This window comes from Diadema setosum, chromosome 22 (assembly GCF_964275005.1).
Source record: "Diadema setosum chromosome 22, eeDiaSeto1, whole genome shotgun sequence".
NCBI lineage: Eukaryota > Metazoa > Echinodermata > Echinoidea > Diadematoida > Diadematidae > Diadema > Diadema setosum.
In genome coordinates, this window is record NC_092706.1 from 17,345,802 (window position 1) to 17,369,541 (window position 23,740).

The following is a 23,740-nucleotide window of genomic DNA, read 5'->3' on the forward strand; positions in this document are numbered from 1 at the left end:
GAGGCTGAAATTGTTTTCCCCTCTATCTTATTCTTGGCAAACTTGAAATGATGAACATGAAAACAAGGGCATATTAATGAAACATTTCTGAATGCTTGTATAATCGAATATTAAATGAATCACATTATAAATATCTCTTATTCACAAGAAAAAGTATACACCATGTTTAAGTTGTATGGCATGCAATAATAAAATGAGTTAAGAATGTGATGAAAAAAAGAAGTTTACATGTAAAATGACACTACCATTGTATGACAGGAAAGCATCTGAATGATACTTCACATATCTGTATATCCACATAATACAGATACCACATAATTTCTCTGTAATCTGATGATAATGCTGTCATCTGACTGATTGTGCTCATACCTGCTAATCTGAGTATTTTTCTTATAAATTATCAAACAACTTTGGTCATGACCTAGTTGACAGATCCTGTTACATCAATCTTATCCATGGAGTTTTTCATTATCAATTCTGGCCATCAAGACTCAATATGATATTTATGCGACTATGTGTTCTCAGTTCGATACAGCATTAAATCGGAAATGCCTCTAGCTTTGAGGACTTTGGACTTGAAAAGGTGAACTAACAGCAAGCTTTGCTGGACATGACTCCCAGAAGACACGAGTGTCATCAGCATCTGACTGTTTCCTGTCAACCATCTTCCTCAGCTCTTCCCATGATGCACTGCTGTCAGTGAGGAGCTTGTACTCATTAGAATCCTGCAAAACAAATATATAATGTACATTACATACCAATCTGGTTCTGATGGTCTGTCACAATCACCATCACTATCACCACCATGTCTCATGATATGACACATCTGATGATTTCTTATTCTTTTTTAGGGGAGGGGAGAGGGTTTAATGGGGAATTAATCTCAAATATACATGTGCATTCGACGGATGCAGAAGTATTACCAGTTGAGTATACATTTAATAGTGAAGTTTGATAAAAATGGGGCAATCTGTATGAAAGTTATAAATTTTTAAAGTTTTGGTTTAATCCATTTGCCACAGTTGCTGAAAAAAGAAGACTACAACAATTCATGACATAACAGTAAGGCAAAAATATAAAGAAAATATACAGAGAATTCCACAAAAAGCTATTTTTTAACGAAAATTTCAATTTCTTCTGACTTGTTCCTGACATATATATATGGTGGGGGTAATGATATCGCCCCAGCCTTCTGAAAGAGGTAAGTCAATCGTACAATCCAGTAATCAATATGTTGAAATCGCTATGAAATTTCCTTTGCATTGTTTCCCTGCTGTGATATTACAAATTGTTGTAGTAATCTTATCCAGCCATGACTGCATATGCATTTAATCAAACCTTTAAAACTTCACAACTTTTGGATGGATTGTCTGATCTTCCTCAAACTTCCTTTGATTTATTCCATCAATATTTTGCATTCACTAAATTGACATATAGATTGGGGTAATTTCCCTTTGATAATTGACAATATCTCTAAAACATTTTTAGAGATATCGTATCTTTCAACATGAATTAACCATCTTCCAGTTGTCTCAGAACAATTGCAAGTTTGTCAATTAAAATCACCTGTACAGACAGAAGAATGTTCTGATTATGTTCTTGGGGATCTTCACCAACAAAATTGTCCAAATAATCACATACAACCATTGTGGACAGATCTACTAAGTTCCATAATCATAAAGAATAGGAGTAAAGATGCCACATAAGTATATGTACTGACTCAACTTACCTCTGCATAGTACCCTTTAAGTTTTGTCAGGAGGTATGAGTAAGTTTTTATCCTGTCTAGAGGAAGCTTCATGGCAGATCTCAGTGGAGCTCCAAACACAGTTGGCTTCTCTTCATTCAGAATCTCAGCAAAGACTGTGTCATGCTTTGCCAAGACATCACTACAAGATAAACAGACAAGGTAGTACACAAATGAAACTCTGATGGCAGCTGTGCATGTTAGCATCATGTGTACCTTAATGCTCATTACGAGTAAAACAACTGGTATCATTGCACTCTTTGATTGTTGTTGTTACCCACTATTGCTAACCTGAAGAAAGATGTTACACAAAGCACAAAAGTAATCTCTCATCATGCAGAATACCTGCTATAATAAATATCATGTTCAGGGGAAAAAAAAAAATGTTTCATCTTGACTTACTTTGCTACTTTTCCAAGATGGGTGAAACCAGTGATGGTGACAAAGTCACACACAGCATTGGCATACTCCTGGAAGATCTGAACATAGCGACCTGCCTCCTTCAGCAGCATGATGTCCCACAATTCCTTGCTGCGCTGGACCAGGCCAGTCAGCTGTAGGCTGTTCTGAGCCACCAGACCACAAGCTGCAGTGAAGGTGTCAAGGACATGTCGAAGTGGGGCGATGTAGATAGTCCCCTCTAATAGCTTCTGCACCTCTGCATAGAAATTTGTAGAGAGTTTTAATGGTTAAATTCAGCTGATTTTAATTTCTGCATTCCATATTCCATACAATATAAAAATAAATGGAATAAATTGTCAGCATAACTGTATAAATCATTTGTATGTATCAGTACACATTATGTAGTACAATTAAATTGAAGGTACATTATAACAAACTATATGTCAAATTGAAGGTACACTACTTGATAACAGAGGGAACACTTCAAATAAAGTTTTAAAAATGAAATAATTGGAGATGCAAGGGACCATCTTCACAAGCAGAACATTTACTTGAGTGCATAAATGTACCAAATGACTCATTTCATATATAGCTTGTACATTTATTTTCATATTCATATTTTCAGAAACTTTTGTGAACTGAATAATTGTAGTCACAAATGAAATTGTACACACATGAATAGATGCTCTTTACAAGCTAGTAAAAATGTACTGCCTCTTCCCTCCCGTTCAAGTAATGGAACAGACAACTTGTATGTCCAACTGTAAGACAGTGAAAATGCAAACTACAAATGCATGATGCTAGCTTAAAACACACGGATGGAGCCTGGCTTTTAGCAGGCAAGTTGAAATGGGACAAAATGGATGAATTAAACATGTGGAAATATAAATTGTGGTGTCAAATCTTGTCAATGACGGCCATGCAATTACATGCAAGGGCAGTTTACAGGTAATTTCATTCCACTTGATTTTCAATGACAATATTGATCGTCTTACTGCAATCAAGACTTTTTTTTCTTTTCATAAAAACTTGCTAAATTGTGCTTTGTGCATAGAATGTACATGTTAATCTCTAGAAACCATTAAATATATATATATATATATATATATATAAATCTGTACTGTACTCCTTGAAGGCAGCGAAGGCAAAATTTAAATGCACAGGTTCAATCACTTAGACCCCGTTTACAGTGCAGGGCCGGGCTGAGCCGCGGCGGAGACTGGCCTCAATTACGGTACCCGGCCCTACAATTTTGTCCATTTACAGTGCCAGGCTCGGCCCAGGCTTTTAATTCAAACCTTTCAATATTTTGTCGTAGTGGCGCTCTGCTTGTAAACAAACGACTATTATTGGGAGCACGCCGGTCGCAATTTGGAACCGCATTTGGCCCAGTTCGCGTTTACAGTGAGAAAAGGCTGAGCTGCGGCCAAGACTACCTCCAGAGCTTGGCCAAATGCGCGGCCAATTTTGGTACCGCATTTGGCCTTTTCACTCACTGTAAACAGGGTCTTAGAAACACAACAAGGAAATCATCCTTTTCGGTAACAATTGAGTAAGTGTTGTACACCACTTTACTCCCATAAAGTCATCACTGCTACATGTAGGTTTAAGAAATGCACCCAAATTGATTCGAGGTACGTGCACTGTAAAACACAATATTTTCGCGGCATGAAATTTTCGCGAATTGGAGCCAACAGCCTTTTTCGGGGCATGAAATTTTTGCAAGTTGCCTCTAACATACAATGTGTATAGTGTAGACAAGCACTTTCACGTGCATTTTAATTTCGCGAACCTTGGCTCTCACAAAATTCATGAAATTAAAATGCACATGAACATTCCTTGTTTTACAGTACACAAGGTTTCCTCCTTAATTTGAAGTCAGGGAAAGGAAATTAGATGGAGACTTTTGGTAGTGACTTCACATTCATTTTCAAAATTTTGCAGTCAGGAAAAGGAACTACCTGTGACAGTGACATTATCTAATTTGCATGTGTCATTTTCATTAATATCACTGTTTCATGAAAACACACATCATAAAAATTCCATAACTTTCTTGCTCTAGGGGCACTCTTGATGAAACAGCAACTATTCTGTTTGTATTATATTACTATGTCAGAGAAATCTGGATCACAGTGTTAATAAATGGTACTTAATTAAAGTGATGTTACTGAAAGGTAAACCAGAAGGCTGTAATATCTCAGCAGTGGTCCTATACCAGAGATGGGTATCTCTATCCCCATCATCTCACCTGAAGTCTGCAGTGTCTTGACAATAGTAGACTTGATGGACAAAAGCTGACTATGGAGTAACCTCTCAGTGGCTGAGAACTCGTGAGTGATGGCAATGAAACCATAACCACTTTTGTCGGCAATGCAGGCACACTGATCCCCTGAAGCAGCCACAGACTGTAACCAGCCATTCTGCTCACAAATAGGTCAGATACAAGATATTGCATTACTAAAAACATGATACCACATTTCCTCTGTCCCTACATTTCAGTTTAGAAAAAAACCGAGTGCCACACACAGTACATGTGTTGCCACAAATATTGCAAGAATAGCTTGACACTAGATGTGGGACAATCCCTTTATTGAATCAATTTAACCCTACTACAATCCTGCATAGCTCTAAGAGTAAGGTAGAGTAAGGAATAATAACCATTTGATTTCTTCACTCTGATTATCAATAAATAAAAAGAGAAAAATACCTTTTTGAGAAATGAGAGCTTCTCTGGCTGCTTGGCACGGGCAGCATACTTCACTGTCGGCGACTTTGAGATGGTTGATGACATTGGTCTCTTCTTCGATTTGTCAGCACTATCTCTGAGAGGACTCTCTGGGTTGGGAGTACTGTTGGAATTCTTCAGCTCTTGAAGACTGTTCATGGAAAGAAATCATGCACATTTTTATGCTACCAAAGATGCCATTATTTACCTAAATTCAACTTGCATTGTACACATGATTTATTCTACACTTCTTTCATTCTGAATCTTGAATACATTGAAATCAAGAATATGATGAAACATTTTAGATATTTTGAGTTTTGGATTTGCATCCATCATAAATACTTACGCAAAGACAGTTGAGAGATTAATTAACAGCTTCAGGTGAAATCACTTGCTGGTCATGGGGGAAAAAATAATATGCTCTGTGACCAACAAGAATCAACTACAATCTGATTCAAACCTTGAGTCAGAGCAATATAGTTTATCTCATTAAAAAAAATTGTAATAACTAATAGTAACTGCTCTCTGTGAGCACTTGTCTGTATAGTTTGATAATAATGCATTGCCTAATGATACCATCACTACAAGCATATTTCTACAGTTGTATGTAGAAAACCTTACCTTGGTTGTTTGCCCAGGTAGTACACGTCTGGCATGTAATTGGTTCCATCTGCTAGGAGGAGGGTGTGAGTTCCTCCCACTGCTGCATCCCATACTAAGATGTTGTTTGGTATCTGTGCATTCAGTTGGAAAAAATAGATATGCAAAAGAGTAAGTTGGAACACTAAATGTAAATCTGCAACACTTTCAAAGCATTGTACTAATTCATCTGGACTACAATCATACACAATGTCTGCCCATGGAAATGATGGCTATTTGCATCTGAAATAACCCCACATCTTATTACAATGTATCTCATTCAATTTATGGTACGATGGGAAATAATCACAACATACTGTAAACTAATAATGTCCCCCTCGATAAAGCTGGAAAATGCCTTGCATATACACCCTATGACTTGGATGGTAATATCAACAGTCAATTTGACAAATCATGCACAAGCCCTTCAGAAACAGGGCACGGAAATACAAAGGAGGTCTCAGGTTCCTGAACAGGAAGAGTTGCCTCCCTCCTCTTGCCTAGCCTCAGCGAAGGCAATGTCAACTCTCAAGTCTGTAGACACCATGACTGTACTAGTCTTGTATGTGGCTGGTCCTGAGTGAATTGATATCAATCTTCTCTGAGTGATCACTTATCATATCACTTATCATACATGAATCATAACTACTTTTACTGTTGTGTAAAAATGTACATTAGCTTTGATAGTGATACCAGCCACTTTTAAACATACTGCGTAGTTTGCTCTCTATAACTGAACCGATTTATTTCATATCTCCTGGGTAAACAGTTTACAAATTTTGAGCTTCAATATTCTCCAGTAATACACAACACTAATGAAGAATAGGCAAACATCATGTGCTTCCTCCATTGTCATGTGACAGAGTCACATGTGTTTGTTGATGGGATTAATGACCGGCAGTGCTGTTGTTTGATGTTTTCTTTTGAGGTTAAAGTTAAAATGATAGTCATAATATGCTCTATTTTTAAGAAGAGAATTCAAATCCACATCTATGCCTTGTGGCCTTAGAATTAAAATTACACTATTGTTGACTTTACAAGTTCCTTGGCTACAAAGATTGAATTCCCTGCACAACTCGACAGTATGTTACAGTACACATTACAATTGTTATGATGTAAAGATTACAGCTAGGATATTGCCTTTGCAAATACAATATCTCCTTGCTTTCTCTTTATGGGAGATATTACTGCATGTTTATTAGAATTGACTTGCAGAAAAAGGCAAGCTCATATAAACTGAACATATAAATCTAAGTGAATTTAGACAAGACATCATAAAGTTAAGACTTTACAATGCAGAGGGAGTTGTACACAGTTAAATGTACATCATCATCTAGAAACACACATTTTGTTGTTCATCAACATGCAAACTATTCCAAGTACAGTCACTGGTGTCAACATCATGACCTCATGAAATTACTGTTTTGGGAAAACATGGAAAATTTTCCTGAATTTTCTCCTAGATTTCTACTTTCAAATAATTCTTATGATTATATGTATACTAAATATGAAGGAATAAAAAGTTTTCAATTCAGCTTGAACATGGGACAGCTTTACTCTTTTGAGATAATTCTTGTATTAATCTGTTCTTGCATGCACAGGGTACATACAGTTGTAGATCATTTGCCTCAGATGGCAAGATGTTGCAATGCATATTTGTTTTAACTGACTCACTTTCAATTTACTTAGACTCACTATACAGCAAACCATGCACCTTAGTTCTCCTCTTATGAAAGTGTTACCATGACAATGCCCTTGGATACTAACACAAATAGCGACATCCCCCACTTCCTTGCTGATGGCAATGCGATAGGTATGTCAGATCTCACTGAAAGTTTCGGTTTAAGAAACACTGCAAGGGCAACACTGTAAATTTGTACTACAATGTATGAGCTGATTCTTTTCAGAAGATTGCCTTTCAAATCTAGGTTATAGCAATTTACAGGATGCATACCTGATACGGCCATTAGCTTCTTATACTAATACATACATACAATACTAGCAATGTATATTCTGCAGCAGTTGGAAAATGTATTGATACAGCCTATAACAATGAGAGACCTCCCTTGAGCACACAGTCAGAGTTCTGTAAAAAAAAAAAAAAACTTTACTCATACACTTGATAAGGCTGGCAGGTTTTAACATTAAATATCAATACATTTGTACAATATACATTTCAATGCTTGCTGTTGTCATCTGCTGCGATGTACAGATAATACAGCAGTTTATTGGGAATTATTTTGGCTAATTTCAGAATTAGGCTCATTCACAATGATCAATAACATTTTTGAATAGTGATCAAAAATCAAATACAAACAAGTAACTTGTGGACAATACTCATATTCTATCTCAAGTTGAGTATAAGAAATAGTCAAGTTTCTAGCAACAGAGCCCAGGTCTTACTCTAATTTTCTTTGGCACAAGTTGTCCAGTATGCCCAAGCTGACCATCTGAGTTGCAGCCCCATGTGTACACTTGACCATTGCTGGCTATGGCCACACAGTGAGAGGCCCCTGCAACCAAGCGGATGATGTTCTTACTGCTCAGCTGTTTGATGGGACAGGGCTGATGCCTGTAAGATATGAAAATCACAAGAAATGAGACATCAATATAGTCTTTACATTTGAAAGCTTTAGGGAAAATTCTGATCTACAGCTGTACATAGGTTAAAGCACATAGATCTGCAATGAATACACCCTATATATCAAACCCATATTTAAAGCTATTACTAAACCAAAGAGTGGAAGAAGACATAATTGCATAATTATAATAGTAATCAATTCAACTGACATTAAGAATTCCAAACTAACAATAACATGCTATATCTTGGTCATCTTCTCCATCCTATTTTGATGTGATGCGTGACATACCGATAATCTTTGATGCCTTTGCATGGGGAAACTATCATTTGCATATAATGAGGTATTGATCAAAAAACAGCCTTGAATTCATATGAATGTGCTGCAATATTTAGGGCATTAACATTTCTTAGCTTCTTTCTGTTAGTGTAAGTTAGCATGTTATACGTTACATACAAGATATGAAAATTACATGTACAGTGTATAACATACCGAATGTACAGTACTCATTAATTTTATATTTGTCAGTGTTCAACACCACTGCTCAAGCCATGACACCTCCTGAGACAATATTGACAGAGGCTACACACCGTACCCTGTCTCTGAATGCACTATAGAATGAAAATTTGATGAAATTGAGAAGGCTGCCGAAGAGGGTTTCCTCCCTTTGACAAAAGATGTCCATGTACACTCTGTAGCCCCTTTCCCTGCCTGCTCTCCAAAGTTACATATATTTTGTAATTTATTATCTATTTATTAATTTCCTTTCACTTTTTACACTTAAATTGCTGAAGTACCAAAATACAGTGTATTTCAACCATACAATGTATGCACCATCACATATAATAAATTACACTGAATACAAGTTTCAAGACCCTTTCCTGAATTCTTCTGGTAAGAATGTCTGCTATACTGATAATAGGTACAGTACTGGTACATTGTAGACATGTACAAACTCATTGGCATATATATACAATGTTTAACAGTTGTTTCTTAAATGCCTATTGTATATAATGTAGGTTATTTGAAATGAAATGCTACATAATTCATGAAAATTCATGGTTGTAATGCATTAGTTTTGTATATATCGAATGAAACAATGCAGAAAATGATTTGCAATATACCTCTACAGCGCTAGATATGGTAACTACACAAATGTAGTACCAGCCAAAGAGAGATACTCAATTAGTTTACCATTTAAAAAAACAAAACAAAAATGTTTTTGTTTTTGTTTGTTTGTTTGTGTTTGTGTTTGTGTTTGTGTTTGTGTTTTTTTTTTTTTTTTTTTTGGGGGGGGGGGGGACATCTACCCTGATTTAAGCATAAAGTCCATTCAAGTATTCATTGTTTTGAAATCAATAAAGTGAGCCTGACAATGGTATTCATTCTCCAAAATTCATTCCTCTTTGTTTTCTTTCTTCTGTGCCCCTAGCCCTCCCTTGACTGGGCATGTTGTGTGTAGTCCTTATGTGATTGCTTTCCCTACTTGTTTGTCATTGCCTCTGACAAAGATTCTGCTAGGATCCAAAGCTCAGGCCCCCTTTGACTCCAATGTTTGACATTCAATTCAATTCAATAGTTTATTTATTTCCATCATCAAAAAGAAAAGAAAAGAAAAAGTTGACATGATCCAAAGTGATACAATTTTTTTTTCATTTCTCTTACACTCGTCTGATAAAGGATTTTTTTAAAAAATACAATATAAAATATATACACGAATGATGTCGTAAAAAAGAAACAATGCACTTTGCCATGGCAACAAAAATAGTAAATAATCACAATGATGGAAAACAGTGTTCCACTAAAAAAGCCAAGCTTGTAAGACGTGGAACACTGGAACAAAACAACAGCACCAATTTGTTATAGTATATTCATTTTAAATTCTTCTATATACTATTGTACATTTTACTCATTGATATAATGATGACATCACATGTCCTGCCTCTTTCATACCAACAAATTTCAAGATGACAAGGGGAGGGACAGAAAAAGTGTTGAATTAAGTCAGCAATCTATAAATATTCAAGCAATGAAGGAGAGTCTGCATAATACAATGAATGGTGACAATGCTGTTCCATGTTCTCTATTGGTCTCTGTACCACAGAGTTAAAGGAGCAAATAATCTGTCCCTAATACAGGCATTTGCTACAATGAAGGGCATCAAATTGAAAAGGATCAATGATAAACTACATGACTTGCTGTCAACCTAATTTTGGAGAATGAATACCCTTGTAATACTCACTTTTTGATAATGAGGATTATTCTAACTCTTTAGTATTGCTAGACATACAGTATCACACCTCCTGGACAGAAATCTTTTGACATTGCCATTTGACCATCACTTGGACAAATCATTACTGCTTTTCTACTGCTCCTGGATGGAGAATAGATGACATGGATCATGTGCAATGCATATATAAACAGATTCTCAAAGTGCCATTATTATTTTCAAGTATTGAGCCTTCAGTCTCATGACCAGCCATGACTTGAGATGTGATGCAGGGATTCTGTTCGCAGCACCGCCAAACTACACCTATGGCCACATCACCAAGCATCTCATTGCACGCATCATTGTACTTCCAGGTTACTACCTCAGTATGCGTGGTCTTGTACACGTGTCCTCATTGTGAGTCATCACAGAATAAATTTGGCCATCTGGCTACTTATCTGCAATACAGCGAGCACACACTATTTCATTCATCAAATTGATGCATACGACTGAACGTCCATACCTCATATTCCAGTTGTAAAGATTATGGAGATTGACCACAAGCTTGTTAAAGACAGGTAGCAGACATCACAAGCTTATGTTACTGTTACTTTGTTTTTGGTGTATAAGATCTTTGAATCAAATGTGTCTGCTTCTTGGTATTGCTCTGCAATCCCTTCTCTCTCTTTTTTTCTTTTTTTTTTAGAAGAAAAAGAAAGAAAGAAAACAGAAGGTATTGTGTAGTTTAACATGAGGTCCAATTTGGCTGATAAATTCAAATTTATTTTGAATAATCAATTTCAATTACATGTTAAACTGAAAATCCAACGTCACATATGTACAAGTACAAATGTACTTCATGAAATTAATTCCACCACTGTATAGTGGTATAAAAGTGATGATTTGCCACGACTGTATAATACCACCTACAATGTAAATGACAGCACTTCTGATGTACAGGTACAGGCTCTTTTAAGCACACTGTATTATAGATGTTCAGGTCACAGTTCAGGACAGCATCTATCTATGGCATAAGAGAATCACCACTAGCAAGCAAGACAGGGACGAGCCCAGCATGTACATATGTAGTCTTAACACATGACTGTGTATAAAATTTATATTATTTTGTAATCATCGTATTAAATGATGATGCCATAAAGATACGTACAAGTGTACTGTATCCTTATTTCAAAAAAGAAAAAAGAAAAAAAAAAAGAAGAAGATTACAGTGGATGCAGTGAACAGTGAACATTAGGATAATGACAATTCAATAATGAACAATAAAAGTACAGTGAACCAAAAATGTATTCATCATGCAGTCTTCAGTATTTTTTTTTAAATTCAATACTTGGTTGCCAAAACGAAGCATAAAATTACATACAAAGTATGATACAAATTACCAATCTTGTTTTGTCGGAAGCTCCAGTAGATATACAGACCTGTAGGATCAATATAATTTGTTTTCCTCAAATATTTTGGTTCTCTCTCTCTCTCTCTCCCTGTGTTTAATGGTCGAGGTGCACCTGGATTGCACGGTGATGTTATAAATTCAAGGTACATGAACCGGCATTGAAATACCAAACATAAAATGATAGCATTGACTCAGTCATCTAGAGTGATTGGGGGATACTAATGAACAAAGATCAAGCATTCCAGCATCTCAAGTGGTTGCCTTGGCAGTGCAATCTCAATTTAATGTTTTCCCTGCTGAATACCACTACCAGACTTCAGGCTATCATATAGAGGGCTTGCAAAGACAGGCTGCAGCTTCGACTGTAGCTGTGTATCCCAAATACATGATGTATGTGTTATACAAGCAATGCTTGTACATAAACAGAATGATCCTACAGAAGGCCCTAGGGGAATTCCCTATGCTTTCACTGACACTGCCCTGCCTTTCGATGCATGAATACTAGCTGTGGGGTCTATTTTGTCTAGACTAGAGGCACTGCTAGGGAGTGGTTCCATGCTTGGCTGAGATCTTGATTAAAACACATCTGCCTTTTTGCCACTCAGCCACATCACCAGACATAACAACCTGAATCAAATGAGATAGCCCGTGGCATGCCATGCCTTGAGCATAAATTGGTGTGCTGTAGAAAAAGGAAACAGATTAACCCATTTCCTTCCAGATGTTCACTACATGTACTGTATGTTTTGAACTTGGATGCTGATTTCTCATGTAGAGAGGTCAATATCACTCCCAGACACAACAAAAGGTATTGTCAAAAAATATATTACATGGTGTATCTATCAAATAAACGCTAAAGATAGTGGACACCATGATCTTAATTCCCATCGATACCTGATGATACTCAAACATGAAAACAGCTCAGCCATGTAGAAAAAAAAAATATCATGTCATGTGTCATTGGATGCACAGCTCTGGATTATGAATTTCAACTGGTTCTTCTAGATTCAGAAGCTGTAGAGTTTAAGAAATGATGGCCTTGATTGTACAAGTTCTACTGTACGTTGAATATTTTACATAATTCATGTGAGTCAGAAAGGGCTGATTTTGAGCCACAAATGGGTCTCTCTCCATCTGATTTGCTACACACTCGTGTCCAAAAGGTGCCAAAAAGGCCTGTCATGTCACTGACGATTTCCCTATATAGTACCTGGAATTATTCTTTTCTATCGTCCTTTTTCAAAAATAAGTATTTTATTTCACTGTTATTTGCAGTGTTGTTGATTATTTGCAATGAAATCTGACATCTGTTTCACTGAATTTCTCATTGTATAACTACATTACATATTTCAGGAAAGTGTTATTTTACTATTTTTCAGTAGTGTAGAAAGCATTTACATTGTATATTCAAAATGTCCCTTTACTTGGTACAATAATGAAATACGCCATTTAGGATATGTGTGATGTTCCTGGTGATACCATTTAGGATAAATGTTTTTTAAAGGTGTGACACCATTCAGGGGTGCAAATTTGATGTAATACGCCATTTGGGGTCCATTTCTCTGAGGTGTTTGAATGCGGGTAGGTATCGCATTTGTCTGAGAGTGACCTCCCTGTGTTTTGGAGCAAGGAAGAGATAGGAGGAAGCTAAGCTGAAGAAGCTGCTGATGATAAACCCCAATAGCACACTGTAATGTATGGCTAATCACATGGCACTTGTAGCATGTTACGTGTAGTATCACCAGAAAGGACTACCCTGTTCCTCAAAGCCAAAGGTCAAGGGTTATGGATGTACTGTATGCACCCTTCCCCCTCCCCCTTTCACTCACTCTTCTGTGTGCATTATCATTTAGTGCACTCTGTTACTGTTTTGCCAGTCTACTGCCAGATGTTATCTGTCCTTTCACTCTGTTGAACCCTTGTTCTTTTACCATTTATTCCCATTTATTTCCCTAGCTTTGATTTGAGTGCATAGCTTTATACCGACTTCTGATGGTTTGACCAAAGTTTCTATTTCTGATTACATAATGCTCTTAACAAACTGTCAAGTGTTACCTCAAGCAGAGCAGGTGCATGCCTTCTAAGGACAAGTTCACCTTAACCCATTCAGGACAGGATGATTTTGCTACAACACACATTTTCAATGGACACCTGCCTGAGTATACTCAGGACTCCTCAACAGGTCAATATACATTGAGAGAATGCAGCAATATTAGCAGAACATAGTGAGAAGGTTTACTGTAATAGAATTATAGTACAACCTTCATAACTTTTGAATGGATTGTGATTTTCTTCAAACTTTCACTGATGTTGCTGCAATCACTCAATCCACATGTAAATCAACATGAACTTGCCCTCTGTATAAGTTTAAAAAACAATACTTTGACTAGAAAAGGCAAGTAAACATCTGGAAACACACAGATGTTAGACTTCACATTCACCTGAGTGTATAATAAGGAACCACATCAAATTTACGTGAGTGTTTTATATTTATATATATATTTTTTTTTGATGGATAAATTTGTTGAGTTGCAATTTGGAAATGTTCCTTTGGGGAAGCCTCAATTGTCAGAAATCCTCTGGAAATGATGGCTGACAATGTCCATGAAATGACTACAAATTGTAAGTGTACTGCAGGAAGTCAGACAGCAATGAAACCTCTTACCTGTCAAGGGTGTCTCCTTGGCCTAGCTGTCCCATGGTGCCTTTCCCAAAACTCCATACCTCCGTCTGATAGACAAGGTCATCCAAGCCCCCAATGAGAGGTGACGAAGTCCGTAACTTCCTGTCTGCAATGTTGCAGCTGGAATCCAACATAGGGGCATTTTCTCGGCTGATCAATTCTGTCTCGCAGATAGAATTGTTGCTGCTGGCTCTTGAGATGGTTTCTGTGAGACTGGTTCGAGGCATCATGATTTTCTCGAGTCGGATTGCTACCGACTGAGGAAGAGAGGCCAAGATCCGAGCACTGGGTCCTGGTCTTTGTGTAGCATTTGCGTGGCTGGGGCTCCCTCGCAGGTTGAGTGGCTTCAGTTGCTCAGTGAGATACTCCTTGGTCCCCTTGAGAGGGGTAAAGACATCATCCTCTTCTACTCCAGCTAGCCTGCCATTCTCCTGCTTGCCATTTGGCATACCATCCATGGAAGTGCTGTTGTCATGGCTACCATTCTGTTCTGTGAATGCCGCTGGTTCCTCCTTGATTTTTCTCAGGTGGTTGCCAGAATCATCTAAAGTGTAGGTGCCTTAGTAAACCAACAAATGAAATCAATGAATAAAAGAAAATCTATCATAAAATACTATGGAAATCCCCTTCCTGCCACAAAATTTGACCATAATATCATTTACTGAACACATTTGTTTTGGAAGCAAGGAATACTATTAAAGTAACTAGTTTTGACACCAAATTAATCACTATATATATGACAGCTAAATTTGTTATCTTATGTAATTATGTTTCTGAATACTAGAAAGATAGCAAAATGTGTTAGTACAGTATATTTCTGGACAGTGAGACTGACTCTGTTCTCTTTTTGATATGATTCTTACTATATTTGGCAATTAAATTTCAAAATATCATTGCCCCTGAAGTAAAAAAGATGATAAATTACAAGATTTTGTATTCAGCAGTGTTTTCCATCAAAAATATTTCATACCAAATCTCAGAATGCATGGAACAAATTACACACCTTACACTGTACATTCTTACATGTACATCAACATTACATTCTACACTGTATGTGCTTTGATTTCAAGAAGTCACATGATCTGTACACTCACTGTTTTGATAAACATACAACTTAGAAACAAATTGTATTCCATCCATCTTCATTTGCTACCCCACAGAGTCTTTGTGTTTGTAATACACTGTAGGAGACTGGGTATGAAGGCTACAGTGCATGACAATAGTGTAAACTAAAGTTGCATTGCACTGACATGCTGGATGCACTGTACTGTACTTGACTGCACAAAGTTTAAAAAAAGAACATGCAAGATCCATTCATTATCAAATTATATGTCATAATACATGCTTCCTCAGGGAAGGATATGAGAGTCTGAAAGGGTCTCTATTATGATGCATGTCTCTCAAGTGAAATCTATGTGAACATGCCAATATTTAATTCCAAAGACTAAGAGCAAGAGAGCAGGGATGACAGCAACAAAGAGAAAGGGAGAGAGAGAGAATGTCAAAGAAAAGAGCAGCAGGAGAAGGAAATACTCTGGTGCACTCAGTTCCATGACATTTGCTCCTGCGATGATTGCGTCCATAAAATACATGTATCTGCATGCTAAGCCAAACATGAATTCTACTCATAAACATAACCCTACCCCTAATCGTTAATCTTCACATCAAACTACTGGAAACCTAAAACCCTATCACAACCCTAACCCTAACCTAAGTCCTTGGAGAAAATATGACTGGAGCAATTGTCGCACAAGCAAATGTTGTGTGACCAAGGAAATGTGGTGTCACCGATGCTCACACTATTAAAGTATTGTACTGTATATACTAAGTATTGTACTGTATATATTTAATGGCAAAAAAAAAAAAAAAAAAAAAACAGTCTGATAGGTATCATGACATCAATTTATTTAGACACTCAACTTACAGGATGCAAAAGAGAAATAAAAATAAAAAAAGATGTGAGAACCCTTATCTCACAACCGATTTCATTGCTATGAATGACCGACTCCGAATACTCTATCCATGACCAAAGATCTCAGTCATAGATAAGCTTGTGTTCATTCATGACCTCACAGCGTTCTCAAAGAACAAAACAAATGAAATAAATCTGTCATGATGCTATAGAGCATGCAAGCAGGTAAGAAATAGGACAGAGATCCCATGCATATTACCAGACATGCATACATGTAGGGTCAGTCTCATAGAATAAAAGAGAAACTGTCTTGCAAACCATTTCAAATCATCTGAATTGATCTGTTTTACTTTTTCTAAGTTCTGACTGAGATTAAAAAAACAAAACAAAACTTAAAACTATTCAAAAGGTGTGCATAAAAACATGGGAAAAAGAAGATTATAAGATTATATTGTCACAGGATTGATGCTCATTACACTTCATTCTGAGACATTTCAATGAGTTGTATGAACTGATCCATTTATCATTTTACCACATCCCAGAATGAAATTGAGATACAGTGACAAAGTCACACACATGTTTACACTATTACAGTGTATACTTTCTTGTATTGTGACCACCATAAATTTGGCTTGCCAACAAAATACCAGACAGATTTTGCACTTTGACAGCCCCTGGAGAAGATTATTCTGCAGCTGCAAAATATCTCAGCCAGGTACAAAATGTACAGTGTACCACAAAAACCTACTCTTATCAGTGTTTTTTTCTGAAATTATGATAATGTGATATGGGATGGATGAAAATGACAGACAGACAACCTGAAAATATAATTGTTCAGACATTCTTTGGGCGGGGTAGAGGCATGAAAATGTTGATTTTGATTGTTGCCTGTAGTTGTTCTTGCATTGCTGGAAAGACATCTGAATATGATGTACAGTCATGTATCCTATCAAAAGTATGGTACACCGTAACTCCCACAATTTGTCCATTATACTATGGTCTTAAAAAAAAATGATATTAAACAGAATAACATGTTCTCAGATGGATGGATATGTTTTATGAAATAGCCATTGATTATACAAATGTATGCATACGCATAGTATGTATAGTTCTATCACTGGCATACTGATCTGATCAAACTGAAACCATTCATATAGATACACTGTTAGATTTTTGTTATACCACAGTTCATGGTTAGGTCAGGTTTTGCCCAGGTACAAATGTGTCAAGTGCTCGCAATCTAAGCCATACAGGTGGTCGTTGGTGATCTACAATATGAGCTCCCTCAATGTTACTGCAGGTCAATTGTGTGGCATTATTTGAGGCTGCAATTCCTGAAAGCCACCTTGCAATACCCAAATACACTGTATGTCTATTTGATGAGCATTTCTTTCTTTCTTTAAAAAAAAAAAATAAATTACTTATAGGCCTACCGAGTACAGAGTTTCAGAATTTATAGTGATTGGGATAAGGAGTAAGAATGTTTTCAAAATTTATATAAAAATGGAACAAGGATGATGACAGGGCAGCCTCACCATAACAATCCATAAGTTGGGGCTAAGGGAAGCAGAACAAAAGAGTAAGGCATGCATAGATTCTACACAGGTGAACTTGTTAACCCGTTGAGGATGGACAGATTTTGCTGTAACACGCATTTCCCATAGACACCTGCCCGAGTATAGTCGGGACTCGTCCTCAACGGGTTAAGCAAGCGGTATTGCAATGGAAATACTTTAACTGCTACATTTATGAAATAAGTGAGGCTCCAATGTCATCAACATTGTTCAGTGTAATTTGTTTAAGATTTATCAGAGTATTGGTTTCTCTGCTCTAGGACCACAATAAATTCCATAAATCTATACATGGAGCTGTCAATTTATGTACTACATGATGTGAAATTACAAAAATCATCTTGAATGCCCCTTTAAATAACCAAAACATTTACAGTTGTAATGAAATGTATAACAAAGACTGTAGCTGAATCCATGCATTGACTGTGTTGGGATAGTGAAGTTCCATTCCACAAAGTATCAAATTTGCATACTACACAGTAGGTTATCTTCAGTAAGTGCGGTTCTGAACATTTACATAATTTTTCTAATAGGCTACCAAAACAATCAGTCATATGATTGCAATGTGGTCACAACATACAATTGTACATGTACATGTATCATGCTTATGCAACAAGACAACAAAGCCCATTCTATAAAACCAAGCATTAAATTAGTAAAACAAATCACAAGCCTTGCTGCACTTAACAATCCCAATATGAAAGCATTTTTCAATTTGATGTCTGCCTAGAACATGGCCAAACTGTGCACACACTGGGCAGCAATATGGCTGGTGAAATGGTCTTGGTATTATCCCCTGTAGAGCTTTACTATCAAAAACACACTCCTTTTTCTTAAATATTTCACCATCATTATGAACAATTTTAACCTCAGACGGAAAAGCTATTCACTGCACTACAAACTCTTACATTTCTGGGAACTGTTGGTAGGGTGTATTAAGGGGAAAGGTTAGTAGGTTAGTAGATCATGCATACCTTCACTACTACCTTGTGATGATGTTGACCCTCTCTCGAGGCGCTTCTTTTCTGCAATTTCCGCAGCAGCCGTCCACTCTGCCTGCTGAGCTTGGATGGCAGCAACATCAATGCTGTCGGGTGAGATACTCCTAGATGTGGTGTCAGCAGAATCGGGATGGAGCATGCTGGTGTCTGAGATAATGACTGTATCCCCCTCGTCATGCATGGTGTACACTGTCTCATGGCATGCCAGACTGGACCCGGACCCTTCCTCTTCAGGTTCATTGGACTTATTGCCTGGTGACCGCATTGATCTCAGTCTTTGGATGAGGACAAGACTCATCGTGCCACCACAAGCAACCTGAAGCACCTTACGTCCCATGAGGGCATCCACCTTCTTTGGTGACAGTACTGGTGTAGTTCCTGTAGCTAGTCCAAGCTGTGGCCCTGTGCCCCATGCCCAGACCTCTCCCTGAGCTGACAGGGCTAGAGTGTGGGACTCCCCGCAAGCCACTTGTGTGATCACTGGGTCACAGTCAGCATCACTGATGTGGACTTGTGTTGGCACGTTCACCTTGTCAGAAGAGCCATTCCCACACTGGCCGTTGGTGGAGTCTCCCCAGCAAAAGACTATCCCATCCTCACACACGACTGCTGTATGGTTGTTTCCGCACACAACATCTGCAACATTTTCACTCTTAAGTTCTTGCACCAGGATAGGTTGCTTTGTCACATCTGTGAATTTCTTGTGTCCAAGTTGTCCATATTCTCCACTGCCAAATGTGTAAACAGACCTTTGGTCTGTGAGGAAGGCACAGTGTTTGCTGCCCAGTGATATTTTGATAACATTTTTGGTCTTGAACACATCATGGCAAATGGGAATGGTGTTGCTAAGGAAGCCTTTCCACATGTACGGCAGGCCATGCAGCTCCTTTTCTTGCTTCCCATTCTCGTCACTCATTCTGTAAAATCAAACAAAGTGATACATGTTGAGGAGGCTTGATTACAGTGTACATTGGAACTTTAAAGAATCGAAGAGATATTCTGCTCAATCTTTGATATGAACTGTACCCTGAACAATCTACAATGCACTCGGTGCAATTATTAAAAAGGCATGGAATTCATGATCATGCACAATACTGCAGATCTGCACATGTACACCATCCTCTTGAAGACCTAACTGTAGGTCAGCCTTCAACACAAAAGAAGTCTGAAATGCACTTCAGCATTATTGTTCACTTGTAATTTAGTTTGGCTGAAACAATGTGTAAATGAATAATTCAATATTTTACTTGCTATCCTGTGGTAGCAATGAATTAGGGCTACGAGCCTACGAAGGACCATCCTTCACAAACTTGAGTTCATGCACCCTGCAGAATGGTTGATCAGTGAATTCAATGCTGTTGGAAAGAGAGTGAAGCAGACAGAGGGTACTGTGGGCAGTCATCATGCCGTATTGCTCATCTCAACACGAGCACTTAACTTGACAAATGGGATTGTAGGGGTGTGCCAACGTGATGACATCGCATGACGACATAGAATGTAACTGTGCCTTGAAGGCTGCAATTATGGCTGATGGCTTTGTGGGCTTTTTATCATAGTGACTCAAAAATGGTTTCCAACCACACTTTTTATGAGTTCACCGAGGGCAATATTCTATTAAGACCTTATTAATCATGACTGAGAGAAAGGGAAGTAAACTCAGGTTCTGTACGTTTCACAGCACACTTTTTTTTTTTCACTCATTGAAGAAAGTAGAGATTCTTGATTATGATACAAAGTGACTTGGCCTTGTACTTGACAAAATGGCATGAATTGTGACTGTCAAGTTTTGAATTATAAAACAAGAAGGTACAATTGAAGTCCAGAAATTTCAATTTTGCAAGCGATGCTGATTTCACTTTTCTACATCTTGAAATCAAATGCACATTACTACTTCTCCTGCACACTCTTTGTGTATTTTAGCTTTATACTGGCTGATGAAATGATGCCTTCTCTCTCTCTCTCTCTCTCTCTCTCTCTCTCTCGCTCAGGGGGGGGGGGTGGGAGGGAGGTGACAACATCTAGCAAATTAAACTGTGTTTTAATACACAGTTCATCAGTGTGATTATCATGATATACAGTTGTACACTGTAGTGCAAAAGTGGCTGCTTGCATTACAGAAATTTTTTTTGTGCTACATCATGTTTGTAGTCGAGTAAAATTAATTTTGTTTGGGTTTAATAATTCTGCAGAATCAAAGAGATATACAATATCACATAATTCAAGCAAAAAATGTTCCTTCACTTTTATTTTTGCTCTAGTTTCATGTCATGTAAAATGTGTGTAAATTTCAATCCTCAAAATTTCCACTTTTACAGTACAGTACAGGACCCTTCACAACTTCAATCTGCTCTGGATCTTGAGGTGGACTTCCTTGAAGGGTTTATTTAGCATGATACAGTATAAGTCCCTTGACATCTTTGTGTTGCTTATTACTAACACATATTATATAGGATACATCTGTATGTCATCTAGTATCAAAAGGAATCATTTTTGGACTGTATCATTTAAATTGATGACACTGAATAGGATTGTCACAAGAAATTTGGAAAAAAATTGCAGGAATCACAGAAACAAAGAAAGTAATTTCTGGAATCACCTTAAAAGGCCATACATTATGAATCATGGTTAGACAACTTATTTCTCATATTGCTACATTAAATACAAAATAAAGTTTTGTATGTAAACAGAGTCCAGAAAACTGAACATACATTGTACAGGGTAGAGTTGTCTAAGCTATTCAGATACACCTAGTCTTTTACATGAAACTCTATGAAATTTCCTCCATAATCAAACAAGTCAGAAGTGACAGCTGAGGTGACTGTCATGAAGCCTAAAAACAGACAATGTTCAAACATTGAACACTGTTACATTAGCTTAGTGGACAGTACCATTGTATCATTATCATAATGATATGACCCATGAGACATGCTTGTACATGTGGGAAGCAGACAAGATGTTGCAAGATGCATTTTGTATGGTCTGGCTAAAATGCCTGACATGAATAATTACACTAGTTCTACGTGTACGTCAAAACACTTGCACACCTTACAACACACATTGAAAAAAAAATACACCTACACATGATTATAGCTAACAAAAAACCAACTTCAATTCTGTGGTACAATACATGTGAGACAGACACCAACAAGGTGTCTCACATGCAGTGTACACTTGTGTGCAACAACTGCATACAGTATGATCCTTGCAGAAAATACCCCACACACAGTGTGTGTTGGGGGCAATGTGTGAATGGCATTGAAGCCAGATGTGTGAGACACGCCTTTAGAGAGAGCTACCAGGCTATTGTACTGTGAGAGCGGGGTGTCGACATCTAGCCTAGATGAGTTATGACGAAAACATAACGAGTCTCGCATCCTCTCTGAACAGATTGGGAGCTCCACCATATTTCTTGTTCGGACACTGACGCTGAGATTATGTTGCGTGACTACAGGTTTCTCAGTAATCCTTGAAGCTCAGTTTGTATTTGTGAACAGGTTGATGATTACAAGCTCTGAAAATGTCATGCTTTGATTTTACACTACTTTTGATACATGATTCACAAAATGTTTATATCAGGTTATCTGGAGACATACACTTGTAGACATACACACAGACAGACAGGCAGACAGACAGACAGACAGACAGAAACGTACACAATAATACACAAACATACATGTACCCACACATGTGCCTGAAGAATCTGCATCTGGCCCAGTCTAGGAAAAATATAATCTTCTCATTGCTATTAAAATTTACTTGTATTGTGTAAAACAAGTATTACAGTGTCTGTTCTTTTTCAGAATATGAATGTAAATGTACGATTGTAGAAGGGTTTACGGCTAAATGATTGATCTTCAGGGCTAAGTGAACAATAATCACTCTGCTAGCGTACAATATACATTTGTACATGTATGTATGATAGCATACATATACTGTAGATACACGGTACCTGTAGTGCTTTATGCCTCCATTCTGTGTACAATATCATAAAACGTAAAAAATGCTTACACTGCAAATTAAAGGCTATTAATATTTCATTGTATACAACATAAAAGGGTGCAAATACTGTTGACATGTATCCCCCCCCCCCAATACACACACCACACAATGATGCACAACAGTGCATTTCAGCTCCTGTGATAACATTGTATTTAATGATGTGATCCATTGTATGAAGCATGATATTTGCTCCAAGGGCAAAATGGTAAAGTAAAGATATCGGCATTGCCCTGAATTGCCAGTAGTTTATCTCCTTCTTTTGAGGCAGGGGATTTCAGATGAAAAGGATGACTGGATGCTCTCAGTAGAGATGATCTATAACCAACATGAAGATGAGTCGATCTGGATGATACTCAAATTCAGGAATTGATACTGGTATGACATATATCCACTGCCTCTCTACAGAGCTCTGTACCAGTAATGTACTGTAAAACATGATATATTCGCAGCATGAAATTTTCGCGAATTGGAGCCGACAGCCTTTTTTGTGGCATGAAATTTTCATGAATTACCACTGGCGTTCAATGCATATAGTGTAGACAAGAACTTTCATATGCATTTTAATTTCGCGAATCTTGGCGCTCGCGAAATTCTTGAAATAAATATGAACGTGAACATTCCTCGTTATACAGTAGTCTAATTCATTAGTTGTTGGTAATGATGTTCAACAGAAACAAGTAGCAGGAATATATATAAAATTTGTACAGTATTTGATAGGGAAACCAGCCCTAATGTAGGTAAATACAGCAAACTCACAAAGGTCCATGAGCCAGAAATACATGTAGCCTCACTCAGTGCCTCCCCCTTCCTGTTTTTTCCCCAGTGAATTTGTAATATGAACACTTGGTACTTAAATGCTCAA

General features: G+C 37.4%; 1 protein-coding gene across 1 annotated transcript in view; it reads right to left on the bottom strand.

The window, feature by feature from the left end:
- Nucleotides 1–23,740, bottom strand: part of LOC140245326 (alsin-like) — a 61,973-nt gene that overhangs the window by 29,760 nt on the left and 8,473 nt on the right. Inside the window, exons 2-10 of the mRNA XM_072324905.1 lie at nt 18,853–19,796; nt 14,378–14,954; nt 7,917–8,085; nt 5,496–5,608; nt 4,857–5,025; nt 4,398–4,569; nt 2,150–2,405; nt 1,730–1,889; nt 594–725 (exon numbers count right to left, since the gene is read on the bottom strand). Coding sequence (XP_072181006.1) covers nt 594–725; nt 1,730–1,889; nt 2,150–2,405; nt 4,398–4,569; nt 4,857–5,025; nt 5,496–5,608; nt 7,917–8,085; nt 14,378–14,954; nt 18,853–19,796 — 2,692 coding nt within the window. The remainder of the gene's footprint in view (nt 1–593; nt 726–1,729; nt 1,890–2,149; nt 2,406–4,397; nt 4,570–4,856; nt 5,026–5,495; nt 5,609–7,916; nt 8,086–14,377; nt 14,955–18,852; nt 19,797–23,740) is intronic.